Raw genomic sequence first — 27,800 nt, 5'->3', positions numbered from 1 at the left:
ATGTACAATTTAGTACAACTGTACAAGGCAAAACCATTGCTAATCCCTATTCTTACAAAATAATTCCCAAATCGAATGTACATGTTGAACGCTTATAAAAGCAGGGAAACAAAGTTCGAAATATCAAGGGAAATGGCCACAACTAGTAGTGAGTTGGAAAGTTTGGACCAAAATGTTGTGGTACATGTTTTTGGACAATTATACTACCAATCTGAGGAGAGATAAATCTTTGTTACCCTCTTTGCCCTTTAATTTTTAATTTTGTTCATTTTAATCCAAAACTTGCTCATAAAGCCAAAAAAGCTCTCACCTCTCACAGCTCTCTCTCTCTCTCTCTCCTCTGTTTTTCTCTCTCGTTCATTTTGACATACAAAAAAAGCTTACCTTTTTATGTTGGTCGTCCTCGCTCACCACCGACGAGCTCGAGCGCGTGAGCACATGAGGATGAACCTTGTTGAGATTCAGCACATGGCTTTGTTTCTAAATCACGACGCTGTTCATGGCGGCGATCCGGCGTTGATCCGGCGATCCGGCGGTGATCCGGCGACCGATCTCGAACCAAGAGCTTCAGCGATTTCAACCAATCGGAGAATCCTTCTCGAGTCTGTGTCGTTCTGGGTTTGTTGGTGCCATTACCCGCCGTCTCTGTGTTGTTTGTTGCTGGGTTTGTTTGTGTGTTGTTCTTCATGTTTTTGGACATTTGAGTTTTTTTTCGCGTTCTTGAATTGTAGATATACATGTCTACAATCTCTGAAATTGTAGACTGTCCCCGTCATACGTCGTTATTGTAATTGTAGATATACATGTCTACAATTCTTGTAATTGTAGACATATAGGTCTACACTTTCAACAGTTGTAGACTTATTAGTCTACAACTGTTGAAAGTGTAGACCTATATGTCTACAATTACAAGAATTGTAGACATGTATATCTACAATTGGTGTAATTGTAGATATACATATATACAAATAGTCTCATTGTAGATATTATAAGTCTACAGTTACTACAACTCTAGACGTCGATATCTACAATTGTTGTTAACTGTAGACTTATAAGTCTACAATTTATGACAGTTTTTATTACAATTATACATATCAATCTAAAGTTATTCAGATTTTTGAATTTTCTTATTCAGGTATGAGAGTGAACATATTTTTTGTATAAATGAGAGACAAGCCTCCGACATACAGATCACGTGTCGTCGGTAGACCGAAGAAGAGACGGATACATTCTCAAGGGGAAGAGCCTATTCTTAGGAAGTGTTCGCGATGTGGAGAAGTTGGTCACAATCGGACTACATGCAACAGTCCAGTTCCTTTGTCCGAGAAGAATGGATGAATTATTATAGTTGTATGTGTTTTTGGAACTAATTTCAGTTATTATAGTTTAATGACTAATTATATGTCTTTTTGAAACTTGGAGTGTATTTTAATAATGGATGAATGACTAATTATATGTTACAATTTCAGTAATTTATGTCTTTTTTACGTCTTTAATTCCTAAACATAAATGACAATAGTTGAAATCTCATACGTCCCATACAAAAATATAACTAACAGAAACCCGAGCCCGAACGAAATATCAAATCTCGATTAAAATATCAACTCCCAAATCCATTTTCCAAATCAATCATCAAATCAAACTGAGCGATTCATCAACTAAAACACAAAGAACTCCCGAGGCTCAGATTTTCTATCACAAGACACTAAACAACAATATCAACAACAACACATTTCAGAATTCCCAGCCAAAAGAACCACACGGCCAAAACGTAAAACACGGCCAAAAACAAGCAAACCAAGCTCACGGCCAACCTTAGCTCACGGCCAAAAACACACAAGCAAACCAAGCTCACGGCCAAGACCCAATCCAAAACAACACTCGTCCAAAACCAAGAACAGACCCATAACCAGAAGAATCATCACCGAAGGCAATTCAAATCTTCAACTAAAATCATCAAAACACGTTCACAACCAAAACCCCCAAATCAAAACCTAACCCTAATCAACATGTATTCCAATCTCAAGAAATCTCATCACCTCTCTATGTTCCTGAAATCCAGCCTCCTCTACAAGCTCTCTCTCCCTCCCGGCGTTTCTCCTAGCTCGCGGCGGCGCACACTTCACGGCGGTCAAGCGCTCGAGGAGACTCGGTGGTCGCGCGCCTGGGCTCGTTCCTTGGCAGCGATCCACGCGAGAGAGCTAAGCAAGGAGAAGATGATCGGAGTGGTCGAGGTGCGCGTCCAAGCTGGGCCTCGGCGGCAGCAGCGTTCTCCCTTCTCTCGGCCGGCGCGCGCGGTGGAGGATCGGTGGCTGTGAGTCGCGCGATGGATGAGACTCGGTGGTGGCGCGCGGGAATAGGAAAAGAAGAAGGAAGGCGAGGAAAGGTGGCGGTGATGATTTTGGGTGGCCGGCCGGGAAGAGAGCTTGGATGATGTGGTCTGGAATTTTTTTTTCCTTGTTCTGTTTGCTCTCCAATGTCGTGCGGGTGAGGAGAGAAGAAGAAGAAGATAACGTGAAGAATGAAGAAGAAGGGCAAATATGTACTTGCTCACTTAAACAACTATTAAAAGTGTCCAAAACAAGAAACTCTATATTTTGGTCCAAACTACTGAAATGAAATGAGTAGTAGATCCGGCCATTTCCCAAATATCAAAGCATAAAGCTTTACAAAATGGGCTTCGATGCATTCTGGGCCGGCTCCAAATATGCTCAAGTTGAACTTTTTATAACTATTTTAAATTTAAATTCGAACGATTTATTTTTAATTTTGGTCGATATTTTAGCTTTATTCAAAATATCGCAATATTTTGATGGACTATGATATTTGCTTTAATTGGTGGAGTGAACGTAATTGGGCTTACGTTGGTGTCTGACGTCACCCAATATATAGCCCACAAAAATTTATCTTTTTCCTTCACGGTTTCACCACTTGGATCACAATTTGCATCACCATCTTATATTTAGCTAGCCGACACACACACACACACACACACACACACACACATATATATATATATATATATATATATTTAGCTAGCCGACACACACACACACATATATATATATATAGCTAGCCGACACACACACACATATATATATATATATATATATATATATATATTTATAATTATATATATAAATGTTATCACCACTGTAGCAACCACGTCACTAATATAAGTGTCACTATATGTTTAGCATGTCCTTTGTTGTGCAAACACCACTTTTGTTTATCCCATATTACGAATGGAATGAACATCAGTCGAAAATACAAAAAAAAAAAAAAAAAAAAGCTACATTTTAAATCCCCGACCTCATTTAAGGGTCTAAAATGATCGCTAGATGAAATTAAGAACCACAAAACAAATATTATATTGAAATGAGAATGATCTTTATATGAAATGTTCGTCAACCAATATAATGTCAGAAATATGATTCCAACACATAATAGCCAATGTAATGGAATGTCTATTCCTCACTAAAATGGGATGAGTTATCGACTCCATTACTTTTTTTTTTTTTTGGGTATAATTATTGTCGTCTATATTTTTGAAATTTTTGAAACGCCACATTTTGTTTTGTTTTCACTTCTGTTTTGTCACTGAAACAATTAGTATAGATTTAATCATCACTTTAACCGCGACAAATGTTGTAATTGTAGTCTCACTGGTGTTAATAAACAGTCGTGCCTAGTCACACCAATGTCATAACCGTGACTAGTCGCAACTAACCGCGGTTACATGATGTCCACCAAATAAGATGAAAATACAGTAATGAGCCGCGATAAGTTGCGACTAATGTCGCGGTTGTAGACCGTTACACAGTAGTCAACCACGACATTGTCGCGACTATATATCTTTTTTATCCCTTGCCCAAATATATGAGTGATATTAAGTGCAGTGTATACGAAATGTTGAACTCCGCAACAACCGTGATTATTCGCGGCTGTATCGTCATTTGTCATCGCTAATCTAAGTCATAACTAAAACAACATTTTTACTGTAGTGCACCGTCTTCCCCGACAAAGAGGGATCGACTCATAATCATCAATGATCGAGAAGTTGAGATTACTAAATTTATTTAAATGGTGAGGCTAATAAAATTATCGAGACTCTATTACTTTGACAAACTTCAATTTATTTATTTTTGTTTTGAATTGTGTTTAGTGGGTATGGGGAACAAGATGTGGAATAATTTAGTCATTTATGTTTGTTGAATTATATATTGAATATTTATCAATACTTAATACAACAAACCATGGAAATAAAACATTTTTCTATATGTTACATTTGATTTCATGTTCTCATTCCATTCCCATTTATACTTAGCAGTCAATATATATATATATATATATATATATATATATATATATATATATCAATGATTTAAATAATTAAGCCATAAAAATTTAGAGATTTGCTAAACAGCCAACTTGCTATAAATTTTAAGTAAATAGTCATTATGATGGATGTAGCATTGTTTTGAAATTTTTTAGCATTACACTTATGCCACTTGGATTCTGATAATTATTTACAATTAACGAATATTTACAACTATTAACAACCTTTGGAGTCTGATGGTATACCTAATGATGATCGCATTTGCAAGTTGGGCATTCTAATTGTTTCTAAGTGTCAATGATGCAGTGATAATATCTCCGAGATTTTCGCCCACTTGTTCTTTACGGGGGAAATGGCTACTAAAATTTGGGATTTGGCCCGCGCTGAATTTCGCCATTAAAGCAAGGAATTAACAATTCATCATCTCTTCAACAACTGGATTATAGGTAACGTAAAAAACAGTCTAATCCAAAATGAAAATTTAAATGGTTTGCATTGTTTTGTGGAAAATATGGAAAAACAGGTGTCGCATTATCTTTGATGATATTCCAATGAATGTTGAGAGGTTACGAAAAATTACGAAGAGATTCAGTACTTTACTCTAATGATGATATTCCAATAAATGTTGAGAGGTTATGAAATATGGAAAAGTAGGTGTCGCATTATCTTTGATGATAACAAGCTTCAAATTTTATCTATTTAGGTTCGGCGGTGAATGTACTCAAGGCGTCATTATTGGATAACCCATATAACCACTGTGGAGGCAGATTCACGGCAAGCAAGCAAAGAGGAAGAAGATATGATTAAAAAAATAAAAAAGAGCAGAGTTTTTGAAAAGAAAAAAAAAAACAGTGCAATATAAATAACAATGACATATAACAAACTCAAATGAAAACAACAAGAAAATTACCTTCGTATTGTCGATGCATTATGAAGAGAGCAACATTTGCAAATTTTGGCAATATCAAAATCTGATTTTAAAAAGCGTGCTTAATATATTTTTTAAGAGCATATATATTTGTCTAATAGCGTATTTCTACTAATAAATAAATGCAAGTCAATTGTCTAAGAGCATATAATTACGACTATTGGATTTCATTTAAAAGACAAAATATAATTACGATTTTTCTTCTTATATCTTCATATCCCTCGCTTTCTCTCGCATTTACTAGAACCTAAACTAAACCTTATGTACTTTATATAGCATATTTCTACGGAACTTCTTTAGTGCTTGTTCTTCCCAGCAAATTTGGTTATTCTATCTTCTCGACTTATTACATGTTTCTTTTCCCTTTCACTCTTACACCAACAAAACATTATAATTGGAAGTAGATATTACCCAATTGAATAATAAAATAAGTATTTTATCACACAAGTGCAACGAAGGCAAGGAACGTACAAAACAAAACAGTGCATATGAATGCGTATAGAAAAACAATCGAAGGAAGTGTATACTTGGACGCATATGCATAAACAAAATAATATGATGTTTAATGCTGGCAAGCTAGTTTGGTCGGTGTATCTATAATATGTATGACTAAAATACGGTAGAAGTTGTTCAAATAAAAACATCGCTCATGTATAAAACTTAGATCAATGTCTCTCGAGTTTATTTATTTATTTATTTTTGGAGGAGTTTATTTGTTTATTTAGGTTATATATATATATATATATATATATATATGGGTAGATGCGGCCAAGTTTCAAAAACGTATAAATAAACATATATATGTTTAATTTATAAAGACACGTTTATATATGGAAAGTATACCAAATATATTTTTAGAATATTAGTCGGTAATAACATTATTTGTCCAGATTTTCCATCGATGAAAATGACTTGACATCAGTAAACTAAAGTGCAACAGCCGCAATTTTCTTATAAAGCTATTGAAAAAAAAAGTATGGAAGAATGAACTTTCAAGATATCGAAAGGTCAACTAAAAGTAATATTTTAAAAAAGTTATACTATTAAATATACTTTAATATCAAAATGAGAAATTATTATTACTTTCTACAAATAAGCATATATCACATAGACTTTTGCCGTCGAATGCTAGTATAGCCAATATTTTTTCAATTAAATTTGGAAAGGAAAATAAGTGATCCACATGCAACAACAAACTAATTAATAGATTGTTGCAGCATTATTTTAATAGTGGGTTTCGGTCAGAAACCGTATAAAATGTATATCCTAACCAAAATTTTCAAACTCTATTTGAAATTGACAGCAAAAGTCTATATAATATAATTAAACTTCGTAACATCGCTCTAATTAAGAAATAATTAGAGGTATATGAATCTTCCGTACTGACTAAAAAAGAAGCGATTAATGAGTATGAGAAATCTCAGTATCCATAATAAAGAGGAAATCAAATAGACTATATGAATCGTAATGAGTTAGTTTCACGAATCACTGATACTAATTACTCTAATAGATCCTAATATTGATCACACACGATGAACAATTTTTTTAAAAAAATAATTCTTGATTAATTATCTAACCATTATATCCAAAAGCTTGTTCGTCGATATTAAGATATGATAATATATACCGTAAGCCATAACATATAATTTTGATGTTTTTATAAGGTAAATGTTTCCCACGTGGATGAACTTTCGAAGCGGTCCAAAAACTCAAACCCATGATATCTGACTTCTCTGCCATGCCAATAAAAAAGAGATAACCAGTTTTCATCTAAAAACACACACACACACGATTCGGAACTATATCATTCAAAATTATCACTTCACGTGCCTCTAAATTCTTTTTGCCACACCCACACGTCATCATTTCTCTTCACATGCATGCACTCTTTTATGTTTACGTTACGAACTTACGACCGTCCAAGGTCTTCCAGCACTAAAAGGATACGCATCCTTATATCTTCATTTGTATATATGTTAAAAAATCTGAAAAACCCCACGGAGAATTGCTATAAATGAAATTATAAAATAGGAACGTACGTTGCTTTCTCAAAGTGATAATTTGTGACAATATGAACAACTATTTATCCATAGCATAGATAATACATCTAAGTACCAATAGTTTTACAACTTTGATTAAGAAGTGACACGTGATTAAACCAAATGACGACATGTGATTTTTTTTCCTTTCTCTTTTTCTCTCCCGCCTCTCTCTCTTCCTCTAATATTTTTTTTTTCTTTTTCTTTTATCTTTTTCCTTCTCTCTCTTTTTTCTTTTTTTTTTTTTCTCTTTTCCATGTGCGCAAACGCGTATATTCAACTAATATGTGTAAAAAAGACCCGTTGAAAAAAAATGTTGGTATACGTACATCCCAAATGATAATATGAAAAATCTCTCATTCAGACTTTCTAGATTTGAATATATTTATTTATTCCTGGAAACTGGAATAATGACAAACAAAAGTATTACATGTACAACCATTAATAACAGACGGTATTTGTACGCGCCGAACGCAAGATAGAATCTAGTAAAGATATATAAAAGAGTAGACTGTAAATGATGTTATATAATAGAAAACAAAACTCATCAAGGAAGGATGAATGACCTTATCTACGAATGTTTTTTTTAAATCATACATTATTTATACCTATTTATTTTTAATAGATTTGGGTCTGATTAAAACTCTAAATGATATAGGATAAACCCATGATTATTTTTTTACCCATTTAATATTAGATTTTTTTAATAAAAAATAAACAAATCTAAAACAAACTTAAATTAATAAATACTTACACTAAAATTTGCTTAGAATTTACAAATATATTAATAATTTCAAACGGGTATGGTATATATAGAGTCCTGAGTCGGGTTCTTAAATATCATACCCTACCCATATACATATATTTTTAATGGGTAATATTCATACTCATTATCATTTATTTGGATAGGACCCTACCCATAGCGAGTAAGATTTTGTGCGTATGTAGATATATGGGTAAAATTGTCATCTCTACATCCGAGTGTGTGCGCTAAATTCCCTTAATTTTTCATTAGTTTGATTAGGTCCACTTAATTTTTAATTAGTATGATTAGGTCCACAATCTGATTGCTATTTAGCAATAACTGTTGATTATGTGCTCTCGGAAAGTTTCTCAATCGTAACTTTCGGGTACACGGTATACCTTGACTTGCTTTACGTGAAAATTGTTGGACTCGTGTCCTCGGTGGTTTCTGTGAATTATAATTGTTGAGTAATTTGACTTCATGTAGTTCTTTTCAGATGATATATGGCCACGTTTTAATATTATTTAATAGTATTTTGACCTGCTAGCTTATCCTCTGTCAGGGATTCTGCTCATATAACTTATAGACTGGTTAGTCATCGTTTATCTCGAGTCTTCAACAGAAACTACTAATAAAAATTTAAATGAAACCGTAAAATAATTATTACAATGATATGTATTTAATAATTTTTTTTGTATATTTTTAATTTTCCCTATTTTTTTTTCTTTCTTCTAAATTAAATGTGTCTGTGTGGGATTTAGAATTAATTTTGTTCCTTCAATTTTGTTTCTTCACTTAAATCCCTTTTTTTTTAATATTTTGATATCATATATGTAAGTAAAGTGCATTGCATATAGGGATGCATTAATAATTTAATTTATATACAAAAATTCTTTTGATTATTTTGACTTGAGTGGAAGAATTTGCTTACATTAATTTAGGGATTTGATTTGTATTTTTATATTATATGAAATAAAATCATTTTATGTTTTGATACATTTTGGGGTATATTAATTTTTCTTGATAAATTTAATTTAGATATATTTATAAGATATTTTATATATTTTATTAATTTTCGGCCACCCTCGATTTCAATTTCTGATTCCTCCCCTGAGTATATACATGTTCTTGTGGATCACCACAAAATGTTGGCCTTCTCATTGTAATGACTGTGAGCGCGTTGGATAGGCCTAGTAGACGAACCAACCCGCAGAGCCAAAGTCCACGAGCTTAAGCGTGTGTCAACGACGAGGTCTTTGGAGCCGCTTGGAAACTGGTTGGTTTGCCATGCCATAGAGAGCAGTGGCAGACCCATAATTCTTTCTTACATATGCTTTTGTCTTCCTCTTTTACAAATTGAGTTCTTAGGGAGTTTGCTTGGCATAGATCTATGCCAAAAGAAAAGATACCATATCTCAAAATTAGGGTTCAATATGAAAAATGAAAATAAAAGTCTCACCGATCACATATTTGGTAATACAGATACAAGATCTTAATCTCGATTTATTGTAACATAAAAACAAAAATAAAAGTACCAAAAATACATATGCATGTTTAATGCATCATGTTTACGTTTTCATTTATTTCCAGATGATTTCCGAAAATTTTCAGTTATTTCCATGTCTAAGGCAGTAACGTGATTTTTCTACATCTATGATATTAAACATGATTTTTCATGAAACATAATGGATCTATTTTTGAAGATCTCGGCGTCACCAATCTATAGGATTTGGAATCACTCAATTTCGAGTTCATATGAGATAGATATGATTTTTTTTGAAGTTTTTATGAAAAAAAAAGTGTATGAGAGAGAAAGTGACGAATTTGTTAATAGATAAGCGCAAATCAGACTTTTTTTTTGCTTATCAGTTCGTTTGTCTATATTCATAAAGTTCGACAAACATTGGCTAAAAAAAAAAAGGTTTGCTTTTGACCATATTTTTAAAACGCCCTATTTTTAATATCTATTATTGTATTAAACTATATATTTCAAGTTTATATATAGCTATCTTTATATATATTTTAAATATATATATATTTAAAAATATATATTTCGATAAATTATTCAGCAATATATTATTTCGGTCGTACTTTTTGTAAATACATTTTTTTTTTTATTTTTCACAATGTTCTTGTCGCAATTTTCAATAATCATTTTAATTTCCGATTTTCAAAATCATAGATACACAGTCGGCCATCATTATTTCAATCAAAATTCCATTAAAACGTACGATATGATTTCCATATACTTTTCCTCCCTAAAACTAGAGACTAATTAGAAACTTTATTCCATTTGAAATTTAATAAAAAAAAAATCTGTAACATGGTCGTAAATGATGACCATCAACTCAAAATTTAATGCGGCCGGGAGGATGTGAAGATAAAAGTATATCAGTGACATTGAATATAGCAAAACCAATTACACATAATTCAACGAAGCCAAAATGGATCTCTCTCTTCCAAACTTAGCTGTCGCTTTCTCTCCCAAAAGCTTTCAATTTTTGGTACTGTCGCCTTCTCTAGATTACGAATACTCCGATGGTCTCCACCAACAGAGTATTCTTGACTTACTGGAAGGTAGTTTTTATTTTTTATTTTCTTTTTCATGTTTTGTTTTTTTAATTATGTTTAATAATTCAGACTTATTAGATCTGGATTTTGTACCGTCCGATCTTTAATCGAAGTGGTTTTGAATATTTTTTCAGATCTGAATCTCGGCTCTAAGATATGATTTTCTTTGGGCCTGGATCTCAGTCGGGCAAAACCCTTTAAACCGCAATCTGCAACAGGCTAACACCGACGTTTATGGTTATCATTCGTATAGTAATCTTATTATGACTTGTTACTTGCATAGACGAGTAACTCACAATTTATTTCGTTGTATTTATGATTATATGTGTTCTACGTTTCATCTTCTTCCTGTAGAAGTTTTTGAATTTTTGTGCGTTATTCTTGTTATATAAGTCTTTGACTTTTATAATATATCCCTTTGAGGAGCTCTTTAAAAACAAATTACACATAATTCATGTGCGATATTGAAAAAATTAAAAGGGTTAGTAGCTACTTAGTCAATATCAAATTTAAGTTTTGCGAAATAGCTAAAATTCTATTAATTTAGTATTTTAGTCATTAACGAAAATTACACATGTGATTGCACTGCTAATACATCATGTAATTTTGGTCAATAATGTCACTTCTTAATATATATAATAATAATAATAATAATAATAATAATAATAATAATAAGTCAAGACGGTTTAGATTATGACATACTCATAGAAATTAAAAAAAAATATCATATAAAAATTCAAAACAATAGAAAAAAAGTGAATTGTATACATGACAAAGTCAGGATTCTAAACTAGGGAGAGTTAATATGCCAAAAAAAAAAAGTTCAATAGTGGCTGATTTATAAATATTTAGGGTAAAAAAAATTTAAAAAATAAAATAAAAAAGAGACAAAAAGTGCATTTTTCTTTTTCTTTCAGGAGGGACTATATAGCTCACCTTGGCATCGTGCCATATTGTATATATACACTTATAATACCCACAAAAAAAAAAAAAAAAACCGTAAGTAATCTTCAGATAAGATGTATTAGGCACAAACAATTTTTTTTTTTTTTTTTTTGTCTTCACTTGTTACGTCCTTCAAATTTAAAGCCTCCTTGATATGAACCAGGTAAAAAGCCATGTACTTATGGACAATGACGGATTTATACGAAGACCAGGGGGTCACGTGACTCCCTTATTATTATTTTTTTTATTTTTTATTATTATTATTATTATTTTTTTACATTTTTGACCTATTTTTAATTTTTTTTAAATTATCTTAAAAATTTACAAATTAGTCTAATTTAAGATTTTTTTTTCAAATTTGCCCCTTGATGAGTTTTTTTTGGATCCGTCACTGCTTATGAATGTGTGTAAAATTTTGGGTTTTTACCCTATTATTTTACCTTACCACAATTAAGTCTAGGGTTTCAAAGTCTATATATAAAGAACAAAATGTGAAAACAAACTGTCTCTTTGAAATTTCAAACATTAAAATTATTTCTCTCAAATTAAACTTGTGGATGTCCCGATATTAACCAACACAAACGATTTGTGTGTTTGAATCTTCCGTCTTCGTAATCATGGAATCAGGTACGATTTATTGATTTTAAGTTTTGATCATATTTTATTTTGGTACTCTAATATAATTTACATTATATTTTGAGTTTTGTTGCATGAAAACACATAACTGAAGTGAACTACAGTCTAAAGTATATATTGGCTGACGAGTTAGTGATTTCATCATCAAATACTAGTAATGAAAGTCGCATTTTTTTATCGCTTTTCTCAGGGGTCAATATGAGATTATGAGTTGATATTTTTTTTTCTTTTTAATTACTTGTACTTGTAAATTCCTTGGAGAATTATTTCATTGTTTAACATAAAAAGTAATATCCTAAAATCCATAAGCATCATTTTTCACATATATTATCTTTAGGTGTCAGATCTGCGCGCTAGGAACGAACCAAAGATTCCAATTTCACTCTAAAGATTGTTTTGAAGAGTTTTTTATTATTATTATTATTATTATTATTATTTTTCACCTTAAAATAGGAAAATATATGTAATATAGATTAATTGATGAAGGGCTGAATTCAAAAATATTATATAGTAATAAAACTGTACCGTAATATTAACAAAAAACGTACGTTGTAATTTCTTCTTAATGATTAAGATTCTCTTCCTAATTTCCCCATGAACTAAACAATTCGAATAAATCACAATACAACGAATGATTAAACTAGGTTATAATAGGGGATGTACAAACCTTAGACTTTCCCTAACGTTGATTAATAGGGTTGGTAAGAAAATGTTTTTATTCATGCTTATCCGTTCACATCCAGACTCGTCCTACTGTAACACATTTGGAAAGAAAATATATTATTTAACACCCAAGACTTTAATTGCTTCTAGTTAAAAAAGTTTCTCTCCGGTTATTTTAATTTTTTTTTTTTAATTTAAAGAGGAACGATACTAATTTCTAATTATTGACAATAAAATAAAAACGACTATCTTTATTTCGTGCTTTAGTTTCATGAAGAAAAAAATTACTAAAGAAAAGAAATAAATAAAATTAACGAATTTATTTCTCAAGTGTGGCTGAGTTATTGAGTAACAAAAAAAAAAAAAAAAAAAAAAAAAAACTCTCTTTAATTACATTGGAAATCATTGTGGATAACCAAAACGAACATTGGAAATCTTCTATTCCGTTTTGCTCTTGTACAAGAATTTTGTTCCGATCGATATATATATAATATTGTTCATTCAATAAGAATTTATTTTTATCAAATATACTGAAAATGAACAAATTATCTTATTTTCTTAATTATCTTTCTTCCTAATATAAAGTGGCTATAGTTTTTAATCTTCATGTTTTAGCGAATAAAAAGTAAATAAATAAACAATTTTATTTCAAAAGTATTTTAAATGCTATATAATATACAACGGGTACTTTAGACTTTTGAAAAAAAAAAAAAAAAAACTAGTTAGCTATCGCTAAAATTAAAATAAAGTGGTAAACAAAAAGGACTTGATTGAGATAAACTATAACCACATCGTTAGGAGTAAAAACAAATAAAATGCGACATTCCATTAATAAAATATAAAGCATATTAGTGTGTTCCATGTTTTCCCTATATATATATATATATATATATATATATATATCTTTCCTCTCTGAAACTAAAGACAATAAAATTCCGATAGAAATTTAATATAAAATTGTAATATCATCGAAAACGATCATAGTCCACTCGAAATTTAATACCCGAGAGTGTGAAGAATTATATGGACTTGATTGACTTTCTTGACTCTAAATATAGCAAAACCAATTACACAAAAGTAGGTGTATGAAATTTATACATGGACATTTTAAAATTGTTTTAGAAACTTGAAGTGGGAATATCCTAAAGGGCCAAAATACACACACACACACACACACATATATATATATATATATATATATATATATATATATAAAATAAAAGAAAAATGGTATAAAGTAGCTAATTCAAACTATGACTTTTGCAAAATAGTCATAGTTTCATTAGGTATAACAAAATAGCCAATTGAGAGTACTATGACTTTTAATCCTGCATCGATTAATTTTAATACAGCCTTCATAGAACTTACATTATATCTTTATAGTTCGTTAGGATTAAATTTAATCCAGTCTAAATTAATCTTACTTGATCTAGTTTGTTTATAATTGACAAACTATGATTATTTTGCAAAAACTTAAGTTCTATTGGGCTATATAACCGCTAGATAAAAAGGCTGTTTGACATTCAGATATTGGTAAAAATTAAAATGGTTTAAATTAGATAGATGTTTATAAGAAAATTCAAAATTCTTTTAAAAGAAGTGAATCACAAATATAATTACATATAATAGTTATTGGTCTTTTTTGGATATATAATATGTACCATTACTTCTGTCTTCACATGTTGTATTGTTTTTAGGAATATTGCTTTGACTATATGTTTCATGCCCATAGAAAAAAGAAACGATCCATCTCATACGAGCTTCGAGAATGAAACTAATTAAAGACACACCCATAAAAACCAATCTAAATTTAGATTATTGAATAGAACAACAAGATGAAAAAAAACTCCTCCATTAGAGATGTCATGAATTGACGCTGATTTGCATAACAATATGATGACGGCCACGACGAGTAAAAATCTCATGTTGGCAACGAATTTGTCGAAATCCGACTAAAAGAAAAAAATTACCTTGCTATTCAACTATTAAAAATATAGTTCTACTTACTAACTCTCTTATACTATATAACACATGCGTCTTGTTTAAAATTTGAATATATTTTTTTTTATTAATTATTAGATAGTTATAGTAAAATTTTAACGCATAGGTATAAATAGTGCATGTATCCAAATCTCCCAAAATAATATCTCTACGGATCGAGAGTCGGAAAGTTAAACCCTAAGTTTTCATTTTTATTCTGGAAGCAGCGCGCTAGGATTTTTTTAAAAAATTTATAAGAATAAAATAATATTGGCCCATGTTATGGTAGAGTTAGACATATGATTAACTTAGACCCTCTATAATAAAATTAAATGTTTAATAATCTAATAATTAAGACAATAATTTGAACTAAAATAACACATATCTCCAATACTATGAGAGAGTTAAATATGAGATGTGCTATATTCAAAGGTAGAATTAATTTATGTACAATATTAATTGCAATAGTAATTGCTTCATATATTTCAAGAAACCGATCAAGTAGTCAAAGAAACGGCCATTGAATTTACTAAGATGACAATTATTGCGAATTCATTTATATTGACCAAAAGTTTTGAATCTAGAAGAAACAAAACGTTTCTTCAAAAAAAAAAAAAAGAAGAAACAAAACGAAAACGAGGAAAACAATAAGTTTCTGATTATTATTTTTTTTGCATGGCCCCAAGTTATACAAAGACCATGATTTTTTTTTTTTGTTTAGTTACTTCTTCATTAATGTTTTTTGGTTTCACATATCGGAATAATAAATGGTCGACCAGGTATCTAACTCAAATTGATCATCTCTTTTAAAATTTTAGTCCAACTATCACTTAAATTAGATAATTAGCCCAATTCACTACCAAATAATATTATATTCCTATTTTACCCATCATCAAATACACACCAAAATTTTCGCCTCTGACTCTGAATCCTTCAATCCTCCGTATTGCCTCCGAACTCTCCGTCAATTTCGAATCCTTCAACCCTCCGATATTACCCCCGATCTCCTGATTTCGTCTCTTCCGAAGCCGACGAAGACGTCTCCGTTCTCAAACTTGGGAAAAATGGTAAGTAAATATTATTTCCAATTCAATTAACCCATAGAACAAGATAATCGAAACCCTAGCCCGCATCTCCGATCAATTCTCTGTTAGATTAACTATAAAATATGGTAAATATTATTTCCAATTCGATTAACTCATAGCACACCATAACCGAAACTCTGAAACTTTAATGGTAAATAATATTTACAGTTCGGCCATTCGATAATAAATATTATTTACCATTCGAAAAAGCAAAATATCTGTCTCCGATTTGGAGAACGATTCCATGATTCAAATCCGATGATGAATAACTGGAAAAAAATTTGGAATTAACAAACAAATAAGAACGAGGTTTTATGAAACCAACGAACCTAAACATCTACACTAGACACGGAAACCACGAATGATTAAATGACTAACCTAGACAAACAGATAATATAAGAACAATAGAATAACATCTACGAAATCGACGATCCTAAACATCTATTCCAAATGAGTTGTCGAATATCCTGATTGCAAATCGGAAGATAATTTTAATAGTAAATAATATTTACAGTCCGTCCATTCGATAGTAAATATTATTTATCGTTCGAAAAAGAAAAATATTTGTCTCCAATTTGGCGAACGATCCCATGTTTCAAATCCGATGGTGAATAACCGGAAAAAATTTGGAATTAATAAACAAATAAGAACGAAGTTTTATGAAACTAATGGCAATCTTGGAAGTATGAGAAATATGAGTCATTTCCCTAAATAAATAAATAATTTGGCTATAATTTAAAAGTCCCCTATAAGTAGGCTAATTGCTTATAAATCTCAATAATAAATGAAGGGGATTTGTCATTTCCTCTCTTTATAATATTAGCACGATAGGATAAGAATGGACGCAGTCGTGGTAGTTTTGCAGATTTTGCAGGCAGGTTTATACCATAATTAGTTACGTTCTTTTTATAATATCCCTTCCATCTGATTATTAAGGAGGTTTACCGCCGCTCTAGTCATTTAATCATATTATTTTATAACAACGAATTATCTTAATAAGTATACGGAACTTTTTTAATAAATATCTCTAAAATCATGTTATCCAGTTCTTTTATGACCTTTTAAAATAAAAAAGGTTCTTTTATGACCAACTCTATAATATTACAACGCCTGACGTTACTTTAGCTTCGATTGTTTACGTATATATGATTGTATCATACAATACACACATCAGTGACGACGGATCTAGAAAACTTACCGGGGGCAAATTTGACAAAACAAAATCAAGGGACTAATTTGAAATGAAAATCTCAAATGGGGTTATTTGAAAATTTTTAAGGTACTTTTTTAAAAATATTTTTAAAAATGGGTTAAAAATAAAAATAAAAATCGAGGTTGGACCCCAATCACCCCATGTAGATCAGTCACTGCACAAATACGTAATATGTGCCATAATTTAATTTGCCATACTTAATAAAGTAGAGTAGACATACTATATATAGTAATGCAAAGCCAGAAATTTAAGTCAAGAATAGATGAGCAAATTTGAAAGAACGAATTTAGAAGGAATAAATTTGAGCTAAAAATATATAAAATGCTAAAAATTATAGAGTAAAAATTACAATTTCTAAAAGTTTAGGGAGCATTTGCCTCTCACGAGCCCCGCTCGGGTGGCTTTGACATATACATATATATGTATATGTACCAATGATCGGAATACCGTTATCGTTATTGTTCTGGGACTCAAATTTTACTGGTATCCGAAAGTAAGTTAGATGAATACTGTGGAATTAAGAGAAGAAAAAAGAAAAGTGTACCGTTGAGAATACCGTTACCGTCGAGGAATACCGTCAAAGACCGTACTTACCGAGAGGAATGTATGGAATTAATATATATTTTTTTTTAAATTCATACATAACATAAGATAAAAATGGAAAAAGGTCTACAATAATAGTTCCACAAAAATCCAACACAACCTTAATGACATAGTTCAATATAAAGTATAAAATCAAAATAATGATAATATTCATGTTAAAAATCAACTAATTATACATAAAATTTCATATTCCACAACTACTTTAACAAAAAAACCCAAAAACACATTCAAATCCAAATCCTATTTTCGGATGTAACAAAAAAATTGGATACAAACTCCAATTAAACACAATAATGAAGTTAGAAACTAAGAATTTTAACTAAATCATCAAAAACTAACGACAAATTTCGTGAAAAACACTAAATATCAGCAAATTTAAGAATTACCGATATTTGATCACTTACCGGTAAGTTTCAGTCGGAATGCGTGAGAATTTACCTAACTACAACCGGAAAGTGGAAGGATTCCCTGGAAAACGACTAAAACGGAAAGAGTTTCCTCAAAATCCAAAGAAGATACATACTCGTGGCTTGACGTCAAGTCTTCACCTTATGGCTACAACAAAGATACATTTTTAAGTTGCTTCATTAAGCAAACATGTGGACAATGCAAGCTATGTACATGCTGAGTTCTGACATGTTATCTGCTAATGTGGGAGACTTGATAGACAATCCTACATTGTACAAAAGAAGCGATATTCGTGGTCTACAATACAATACGCATGTGTTACACATCCAAAGTCCAAACATTACTTTTGGTACCAATTGTCGGATTTTACGTTACTTAGCATGAACGATACATCGTGAGTTTTTATTTAAACCTTGTCGCAGTCTGAATCTCGTTGGTTCGTCGTATTTTGATTGGGCGTATAGCCTCAATAACTAGCGTTTCACATCTGGGTCTTGTCTCTTCTTAGGTGATAACTCGATAAAGTGATTTAAGAAAAAACAGAAAATTGTATCACATAGCAACACTGAAGCTAAGTTTGACAATTTAGCCTACACAGATCGCTGATATCATGTGGATTCGCTCTCTTTTAGGCAAAATGCAAGTCTCGATGTGTCATCTCATCTGACTAATGGGGTTGACAATCTCCGTGTCATAGCTCTCTCTCTTCCAACTCAGTTCTTCATGCTCGCATTGATCTGTAGACTTCGTACACGAGAAAGTTTTGGTTAGTGAAATTCAAGTGCAACACGTACCAAATTAGATCAACTCGTTGACGTGTTCACCAATACAATCTTTGTCCCTCACTTCGCTCTAAAGTCTAAGCTCATCGTCTGCCATGCGATTCGCTAGAGGCAGAATGGTAGAGCACACGTGGACACCGTTTCTTTATTTAGTTAGTTAGTAAGCTGTTATGAACGTTAGCGAATGTACTAACTTATTCAACATAATAATAGATAGAGAATGAAATGCAAATGATTAGATCATAGTCGCTTACAATCCCAAACACAATCTTGATTTTTGTTCCGTGTTCTCTCATCCACATTCTTTCATAAACAAATATATATACAAAATCCATTTTGTATATTTGAAAGAAGTTGACCCTTTTCTTCTCGCATGTTACAATCGTCTTTCCGTGGAACTTCCTTTCCCCTCGGTCCATAGAGACAAAATGTATGATTGGTGCTAACAGTTCAACACAGAAGAAAAGACTCACTGAGCCGAGATGACTAACTAATATAAAATGCTAATATAATAAAAATGAACTTTTTTTTTTGTGTACTTTCTCGTTTAGTTGCTACTTCATAATTGGATTTCACTTTAGCAACGTTTATTTTTTATTTATACGCCTTGAAAATGGAAAAAAGATAACGTTTAAGTCAATGATGATCCAAAAGAGGTTCATGGCCAGGGGTAAAGATGCTCGAGTAGCGATTATTTTGGAATACATTTCAAACCGCGTTAATAAATGTATATATATAAGACGCTATTAAACGTTACAACATATAGGAAAATACTTATATTTAATTTAATAAAATTATTTATAATTTAGCCCTTCGAAGCTAATCTAACATAATACAAAAGTGGGATCTTGTGAAAAAAAAAGTCTTGATTGTTACTTGCAGTGGCGGATGCAGGTAAGGCTATCCCCCTAAATTTTTAAAAAATTCTAATTTTCACCTCAAAATGATATGTTTTTTTTTCTTCATATATGCTCACCTAAACAATTGTTTTCAACTTCATCCTTTGTAATTTATGGCTTGGCCCGCTGCTGGTTTTGAGTAAGACAGCTTTAAAATATTTCAACCCAAATTGTACTTAAATATATTAAAAAAAGTATTCAGCATATCTGTCAACATAAAAGTTTTATAATATTGTATCTATTTGTTCATAAAAATAAGAATTTTTGGCTCAAAGAGTCCGTAACTTTGATGATAGTGGTATTTTAGTCTTAAAACTCTTTATTTTTTGAAGCATCTTGACTTCTAATCTATTGATTTTGTAGTATTTTGGTCCTTTTTCAAAAATATATATTTTATTTTATGCAATTATATTGTTTATAAACTTAAAACATGTTTATATACTAAATTAAATTGTTAATTTTACAAAATAAATTTATTACATCATATTTTGATCCTAAAAGCACTAAAAAAATTAGTTTACAATATTATATTTTTATAGCATTATATATGTTACTTTTTTAAAACTTTTTAAAATTATAAACAAATTATTTTAGTTTGTAATATGTTTTAAGTTGATTTGGTGTTGAATTTTATAAAAAGATTATTACTTTTTTTAAAAAAGGATCAAAATGCTACAAAATCAATAGGTTAAGGATCAAAATACTTCAAAAAAAATTTAGGGATCAAAACGCTACTATCATAAAAGGTTGGGGACTATTTACTTCAAAATTTCTAAAAACAAACTAAATAATAAATAATAATTAAGACTTTGGAGACTAACGAATTATCCGGGTTATTTTTTTTTTCTTCTTCTTCTTTTTACTTAAAGAGACAAAACAAAAACAAGGTTCCTATATATCAATAAAATTAATCCACCAATAAGATAAGTAGATTCCTCCACATCGAAGACTTTTCAATAATTAAAATACATTATTAACAAGTGATTCATCACCCATTTGGTTAGTAATTCCGAAATCTTAATTGGGCTAAAAGCGTAAATTCGCGGCCTCCACACAAACTCATTTTCTATTTTTCCCTCCGACACCCTGGCGAGCGAGTCTCTCTCCTCCGAGCTCCGACCCCGTGCCAATTCTCAGCCGAAATCCTGGGGTTAAAATCGTCATTTAAAAAAAGAAAAGAACAGAAAATTAAAGATCGAGAAAATTTAAATGGGCATGGACGGCACTAGCAAAGATACATATCTGATTTTCAGAGTCCACTTATGCATATAATTATAAATAACTCATTTTGGCTCCTGGAATCTCTCACAACCATTTCGCGTCGCACTTCCCTCCTTTATTTTTTGCCTTCATCCATTTTCCCAAATACTACTATTTTATTCCCTAAAATTATAAAATTTATGTTAAACAAACAAACACGCACACACACACGCACAAAAAGAAAAACTCTCTCTGCTCTGAGAACAAGAAGTTTGCTTTGCTGTTTGGATTTTGGAGTTGCATTGGAGTTAGTGTCACACAATCGTAACGCTCTCTCTTTCTCTTTTTCTCTCTATAAGTATCAAGTACGTAACTGATGATATTGTCTCTCTGCTCTTCATCTTCATCTTCTTCTTTCTTCTTATTACGTGTATGTCGGTTTTCAGAGCGATTCAAACAATGGTAATTCATTTGAATGTCAATTATGCTTGGCTCCGTTGTCCCTTTCGAATTCTGAATCAGGGTTTTTTTTTTTTTTTTTTTTTTTCCTTTACCAAGTTTTTACTCTTTCTATGCCCACTATCTTTTCTGTCGTTCGAAAAGAGGCTTTTTTTTTTTTTGTTTTTGTTTTTTTTTTCTTTGTCCGTTTTTATGATTCAATTTCCGTTTTTAGAGAGAAAAAATATGTTCTCGCGTAGATTTTAATTTCCTCTATTTCCTCAAAAAATTAAGTCGAAGCCTTCTTATATGCTCTGGGAGGAATTTAATTGAATAAGTTTGACTCTCTATGAACTCAGTTCACTCGAAGAATTTCCCCGGAACTTCACGAAAGTTGACGGCGTTGACCTTCGTCAACAAAAAAAAAAAGATCGTCTGCTCTTGTTCAATCAAAATTTTCTTCTTCTTCTTCTTTGGATTCAGTGAATTTGTTCGTTTGTTACCTCACTGCCATCAAGTCTATGAGTTGGCGCTTTCATTTATTGCAACACAACGCCTTTTAAGTACGGATTGTCTTTATTTTACTAATAAAAGGGCTTTATTTGGTATCAGATCAGTAAGTAATAGTACAAAACATTGAAACTTCGTCTGGTTGTTTCGTTTTCAAGCTCATTTTACTCTTTTGCACTCTGACTGACTGTTTCTTCTTAGTTTTTCCAATTCAAGCAAAAATAACAGGACACCTAAATTTTTTTTTTCTTTGTTATCTCTTCAGAGCCTTTGAAGATGTTGGAAAAAATGGAAGTGTTCGACGGCGACAGAGTGATTGAGGAATTTGAGGCGTTGACTAAAGACGCTGAGAGGGTTCAGAGAGAGACACTGAGGGAGATTCTGGAAGTCAACGGCGTGGCCGAGTATTTGCAGAAGTCAGGCCTCGGTGGCAGAACTGACCCTGAGAGCTACAAGGCTTGTGTCCCCATTGTCACCCATAGCGATTTGGAGTCTTATATCCACAGAATTGCTGATGGTGATTCATCTCCTATCCTCACTGGAAAGCCCATCACCACTATTTCACTCAGGTAGGTTCATATAACTCTTGAATTTAAACCTTTTTTTTTATCACATTATTTTAAGTTTGTTTTTGTTTACTTGGTTACTAACAAGTCTTTCCAATTATTGCAGCTCTGGTACTACTCAAGGAAAGCCCAAGTTTGTTCCTTTCAATGATGAATTGATGGATTCTACTTTGCAGATTTATAGAACCTCTTTTGCCTTTAGAAACAGGTTCTTCTTCTCTCCCTCTCTCTATTTTTTTTTCAAACTATTTTCCCCACCTATCCTAGGGGGCCCTTATTTGGTAAAGTTTTAATTTTCTTTTCCTTGATTACACCACAACATTTATTTTTTGTCCTGAAGTTTTTTTTTTTTTTTTTAATAATTTCTTTTTAAAACTAATTAAAGAACCCTCATCGGCTATCGTCTTTTTGTGTCTCCTTCGGTGTCCCTCCATCGAAAATAAGCCGGGTCATCAATGTATTATTATTACAAAAAACAAAAATGATGACATAGTCTATCTCGACGGACATACGATCTAGATTGTTAATTAACATGGAATTAGAGTCCAACACAGCTCAATAACCGATAAGAACACCTTTAATCTTAATTAACATGGTATCAGAGTCCAACATAGCCCAATAACCGAAAAGAACCTCCTTAATCTTAATTTAACATGGTATCAGAGTCCAACAGAGCCAGTAACCGAAAAGAACATCCTTACTTAATCTTAATTAACATGGTATCAGAGTCCAAACAGAGCCCAAAATCATCTAAAACAAATGCTCTTTTTTGTTGTCGTTGTTGAAGGGAATTTCCGATAGAGAAGGGGAAGGCGCTGCAGTTCATATACAGCAGCAAGCAGTTCAAGACGGAAGGGGGGCTGGCTGCCGGGACGGCGACAACAAACGTATTCCGAAACCCGCGTTACAAACGCAGCATGCGGTCGATGAGCTCGGCATGCTGCAGCCCGGACGAGGTGATCTTCGGGTCGGACTTCAGCCAGTCTCTGTACTGCCACTTCCTGTGCGGCCTCCTGCAGCGCGACCAGATAACCCTGATCTCCTCCACCTTCGCCCACAGCATCGTCCACTCGTTCCGCACCTTCGAGTCCCTCTGGGAGGATCTCGAGGCCGACATCCGCTCCGGCCACGTCAGCGCCGCGCGGGTCCCGTCCCCGGCCGTGCGGGCCGCGGTCTCGAGGCTCGTCCCCGGTCCCGACCCCGCCCTCGCCGACCTCGTCCGCAAGATATGCTCGGGGCTCAGCAACTGGTACGGCCTCGTCCCCGAGCTCTTCCCCAACGTCAAGTATATCTACGGGATCATGACCGGGTCGATGGAGCCGTATTTGAAGAAGCTGAGGCACTACGCCGGGGACGTCCCGCTGGTGACCGCGGATTACGGGTCCTCCGAGGGCTGGGTCGGGGCCAATGTGGACCCCACGATGCCGCCCGAGATGGCCACCTATGCGGTGCTTCCCAATATCGGGTATTTCGAGTTTATTCCTTTGACCGGCGATGCCACGCCTTTGGGGCTCACCGAGGTTAAAGTTGGGGAAGAGTATGAGATTCTTGTCACCAATTATGCAGGTATGCTTTTGCTTTGCTCATCTTTTTATTTTATTATTAAAATAAGGGATAAAGATATGATTTGCACTTTTGCCAACCATGTGATTCATGAGTTTTGGGGGACAAGAGTTTCCATGTCCTAAGTTAAGTCTGTGTTTTAGTAATTTTTTTTAAAGCAGAATTACTCTCAGCTGGTGACGTTTAGTACATGATCATTTTTTTAGTTGTTAGCAAATTAATCCTAAAACGATTGATTTTGTAGTATTTTTAATCTTCTAAAACTTTTTTTTTCTTTCTATTAATAAATTATTACCTATTAATTTAGAGTTATGCTTACCAACCTAAAGGAATTGTTGATTTTATAAACATCCTTTGTTTTCTTTTGGAAGTCGATTCATGGCTCGTTAATTGATGGGACTAATCAGCTGTACGCGTTTTGAGCCTGTTGGATAAGATAATATTGATTATAACCAATTATTAGACTCTGATTTTTTTTTTTCCCCCCCGAAACACTTATTAGTGTGCTAGTGAAGATTCGTCTACTATTTGTCTTCATCTGAATATACATGTGAGCTCTGCTCTAAATTCGTTTTATATCCTAATTTTTCTACTACTCTGCTGCAACAAACAATTTAACATCAAACTCAAAGACTTATGAATGGTGCTTTTTGGGCAGTGTTTCCCACCACCATACTGTCCTATATCACTCTTTAATTTCTCCCATCTTTTTTTTTTTTTTAATTTTTTTTATTATTTTTAATACAGAGATATAGTTAGGCTAAAGCTAAGGTCAAGCCCGTTAATGGTTAGGTAAAGGCCTTCGCCTTTTTGGTCTTGGTTAGGGTTAGGAAGATATTGGTGACTGGTAATATATAGCCTTTTGGCCAGTGGACTTTCAAGGTATTTTGTCCTACATTATTAATAAACAAAAGGAGGTTAGGTATTCTTTTATTAGAAACCCATGACTTGCATTCACATGTATCAATAATTAGATCAGATTATATGTCCTAGGATTTTCGTACATAGAAGGTGTCTTCTTTATTTCATCATTGTGGGTGGTCACAGAAAACCGTAAATTTCATGCCAAAATGTTGAATAACACATGGGAACCAAACGTAGTATTGACCACTCGGATTTATTGCCCTGTCCCATTTTTTATATCGACTCTTGATAAATTATGACCTGCTAAAGAGTCGAAATTAATGAATTTATAAAGTGGTTAAACACTTAAAATTAGTAAAATAGTAAAAATTTACAGGCGCATTAGAATCACTAAATTTTTTTGAAAGTGATTAATTGCTTATATACAGCATCAATGACACAACATAATTTTGATTAATCTGCGACTATTCACATACCGAAGGCCTGGATCTTCAATTTGTTGACTAATTACAATAATACCCCTGGATTTTCCGTGCAGGATTGTACCGGTACAGGCTTGGCGACGTGGTGAAGGTGGAGCGGTTCCACAACGCGACGCCGGAGCTCAAGTTCGTGTGCCGGCGAAACCTCCTTCTGACGGTGAACATCGACAAGAACACGGAGAAGGACCTCCAAGCCTCCGTGGACGCCGCGGCCCGCCACCTGGCGGGCGAGAAGCTCGAGGTGGTTGACTTCACGAGCTGCGCTGACCTGTCGTGCGACCCGGGCCGCTACGTCGTCTTCTGGGAGCTGAGCGGCGACCCGGCCGCGGGCCGCGAAGCCCTCGCCGAGTGCTGCGACATCCTCGACTCAGCCTTCGTGGACCCCGGCTACGTCTCGTCCCGAAAAGTCAACTCCATCGGACCGCTGGAGCTCCGCGTCGTACGGCGCGGCACGTTCCAGAGGATCATGGACCACTACCTCTCCCTCGGCGCCGCCGTCAGCCAGTTCAAGATGCCCCGCTGCGTGGGGCCCGCCAACGCCGCCGTGCTCGACATCCTCTGCGCTAACGTCGTCGACACGTATCGTAGCGCCGCTTATTAATTAAACTTCTTTCTTTCATCATATCATGTTGTTGTCGTTTTTTTGTTGTTGTTGTTGTTCAATCTGATCCTTTTGTGCTCATTCAAACAAAGGAAAAAAATTAAATAAACTGTACTAGCATTAATCTCTCGAGTTGTTATTTTTTGTTTTGTTTTAGAGTGTGACAGGTTTCTAGAAGACAAATGTGTAGTTGGGGGGGCCTAAAAGAAAAATTGAAAGAGTACTTAAATGTCTTCAGACTGTAGTGAAGTGGATTTGACTTGAGAGAGTCTAAAAAGCTCGTCCACATCTCTAGTGTTTGGTGGGAACTCTCGAACATTAACATTTTTTTGAACCTATATGTGTGATGTGTCAATTGTCTTTTTATATATAGTGGGATACTGGGGATATGGTAGACGATTAAAGTATTTTTCTAATTAATTGGAGTGTGACAATGATTTCCTCTCATCTCAGTCTCTCACTTGATGACTCACTTTCGTTCTTATCTAAATCAGAAGCATTCTTTATGATCTTTTAAGTTCAGGAAATTTATATACTCACTGAAACTATCATGAAGGTAATATTTGGTGTCAAACTGTGAAAATAAAAACAAAAAATTGGCTACGTAAGTCACCTAAACTATAAGAATTGTAAATTAACCAACCTTTAATAAATACTTTATAAATAGTCAACTTGCATACGTGGCAGCCTATTAACTACTTTTTTTTATATGTGTTGACTGAGTTAAATAAGTCTTTTACTAATCTGTTAATAAGTTAACTTGACTATTTACAAGAAATTAATCAAAAGTGGACTATATCCCAATTCACTATAACCGTGTGGCTATATAACTTAATAATCCAATAAAAAATGATAAGTTTCGAGCGACCGTTTCTTAATACATCTCAGCAAAGGCGTGTAAAAACTTGCATCGAAGAGTAATATCAAATATCTCGAAATCTCTTGTTTGTTTATCATACTGCCAAAGAATGTCGGTTTCTATGAGGGCGTCTCCAATGAGAAAAGGAGCATTTGAATTATTATATAATATTAGATATCTCCCAAATGTATTTATAAATCTCTTTAATTTAAATATATTATCAGTCTGAAATTTTATATATTTATTTTTATCATACCGCAGAATCAGCCTAAAAATAGCACATCCAAGTAGCTAGCTCACTATAAATTGAAGAATATTAACCGTTTTCTATTAAATTTGCTCAAAATGACTAATGACTGTATTTTTTTTACTATTTTTTGTAACATGTATTTACCGGATTTCAATATATATATATATACATATATATATATATATATATATATATATATATATATATATATATCTTGCTTTCAATGTTTTAGGTTAATTTGTTTTTCTGTTTAGGTTTGTTTTAGGTAGGCTATGTGATCTTTGGTTGTTTTTTGATCGGATCTTGGTAAATGAATTTGTGTGTATGTTATCAACCTTAGTTGTTCGGTCGCCTTTTCGTGTAGATAGCTCACTATAAATTGAAAAATATGAACTATTATCCATAAAATTTGCTCAAAATGACTAATTACTGTATTTTTGTAACATGTACTTTCCGGATTTCAATATATAAATCTTTCTTTCGATGTTTTAGGTTTGTTTTTCTGTTTAGGTTTGTTTTAGGTAGGCTATGTGATCTTTGGTTGTTATTTTTATCGGATATTGGTAAACGAATTTGTGTGTATGTTATCGACCTTAGTTGTCTGGTCGCTTTTTTCGCCTAGACCCAGTCT

General features: G+C 32.9%; 1 protein-coding gene across 4 annotated transcripts; it reads left to right on the top strand.

Annotated features, from left to right (window-relative positions):
• The first annotated feature begins 21,041 nt into the window (after nt 1–21,041).
• JAR1 (Auxin-responsive GH3 family protein) lies at nt 21,042–26,505 on the top strand. 4 transcript variants are annotated; one of them, XM_089612685.1, is made up of 5 exons: nt 21,042–21,360; nt 22,250–22,553; nt 22,657–22,758; nt 23,338–24,116; nt 25,516–26,505. In XM_089612685.1, exons 1-5 carry the CDS (start codon nt 21,099–21,101, stop codon nt 26,058–26,060), a joined length of 1,992 nt encoding a protein of 663 aa, XP_089468811.1. In that variant the 5' UTR covers nt 21,042–21,098; the 3' UTR covers nt 26,061–26,505. The 4 variants fall into 4 exon arrangements, with proteins under 4 accessions (XP_089468811.1, XP_089468813.1, XP_089468814.1 ...); XM_089612687.1 differs by having other exon boundaries at nt 21,042–21,401; XM_089612688.1 differs by lacking the exon at nt 21,042–21,360 and adding an exon at nt 21,433–21,498.
• The last annotated feature ends 1,295 nt before the right edge of the window (nt 26,506–27,800 follow it).

This window comes from Urtica dioica, chromosome 4 (genome assembly GCF_054948205.1).
Source record: "Urtica dioica subsp. dioica isolate 48M chromosome 4, U.dioica_male_clone48M_v1_H2, whole genome shotgun sequence".
In the NCBI taxonomy this organism is placed as follows: Eukaryota; Viridiplantae; Streptophyta; class Magnoliopsida; order Rosales; family Urticaceae; genus Urtica; species Urtica dioica.
This window is presented reverse-complemented; position numbering and strand designations above follow the sequence as displayed.

Excerpts from the sequence above, each read along its gene's own strand:
- JAR1 (XM_089612685.1), top strand. The coding sequence starts at position 21,099 with ATGCATATAATTATAAATAACTCATTTTGGCTCCTGGAATCTCTCACA. Across the intron at positions 21,361-22,249 it reads GGAGTTAGTGTCACACAATC|AGCCTTTGAAGATGTTGGAA; the intron begins GTAACGCTCTCT and ends TTATCTCTTCAG. Across the intron at positions 22,554-22,656 it reads ATCACCACTATTTCACTCAG|CTCTGGTACTACTCAAGGAA; the intron begins GTAGGTTCATAT and ends CAATTATTGCAG.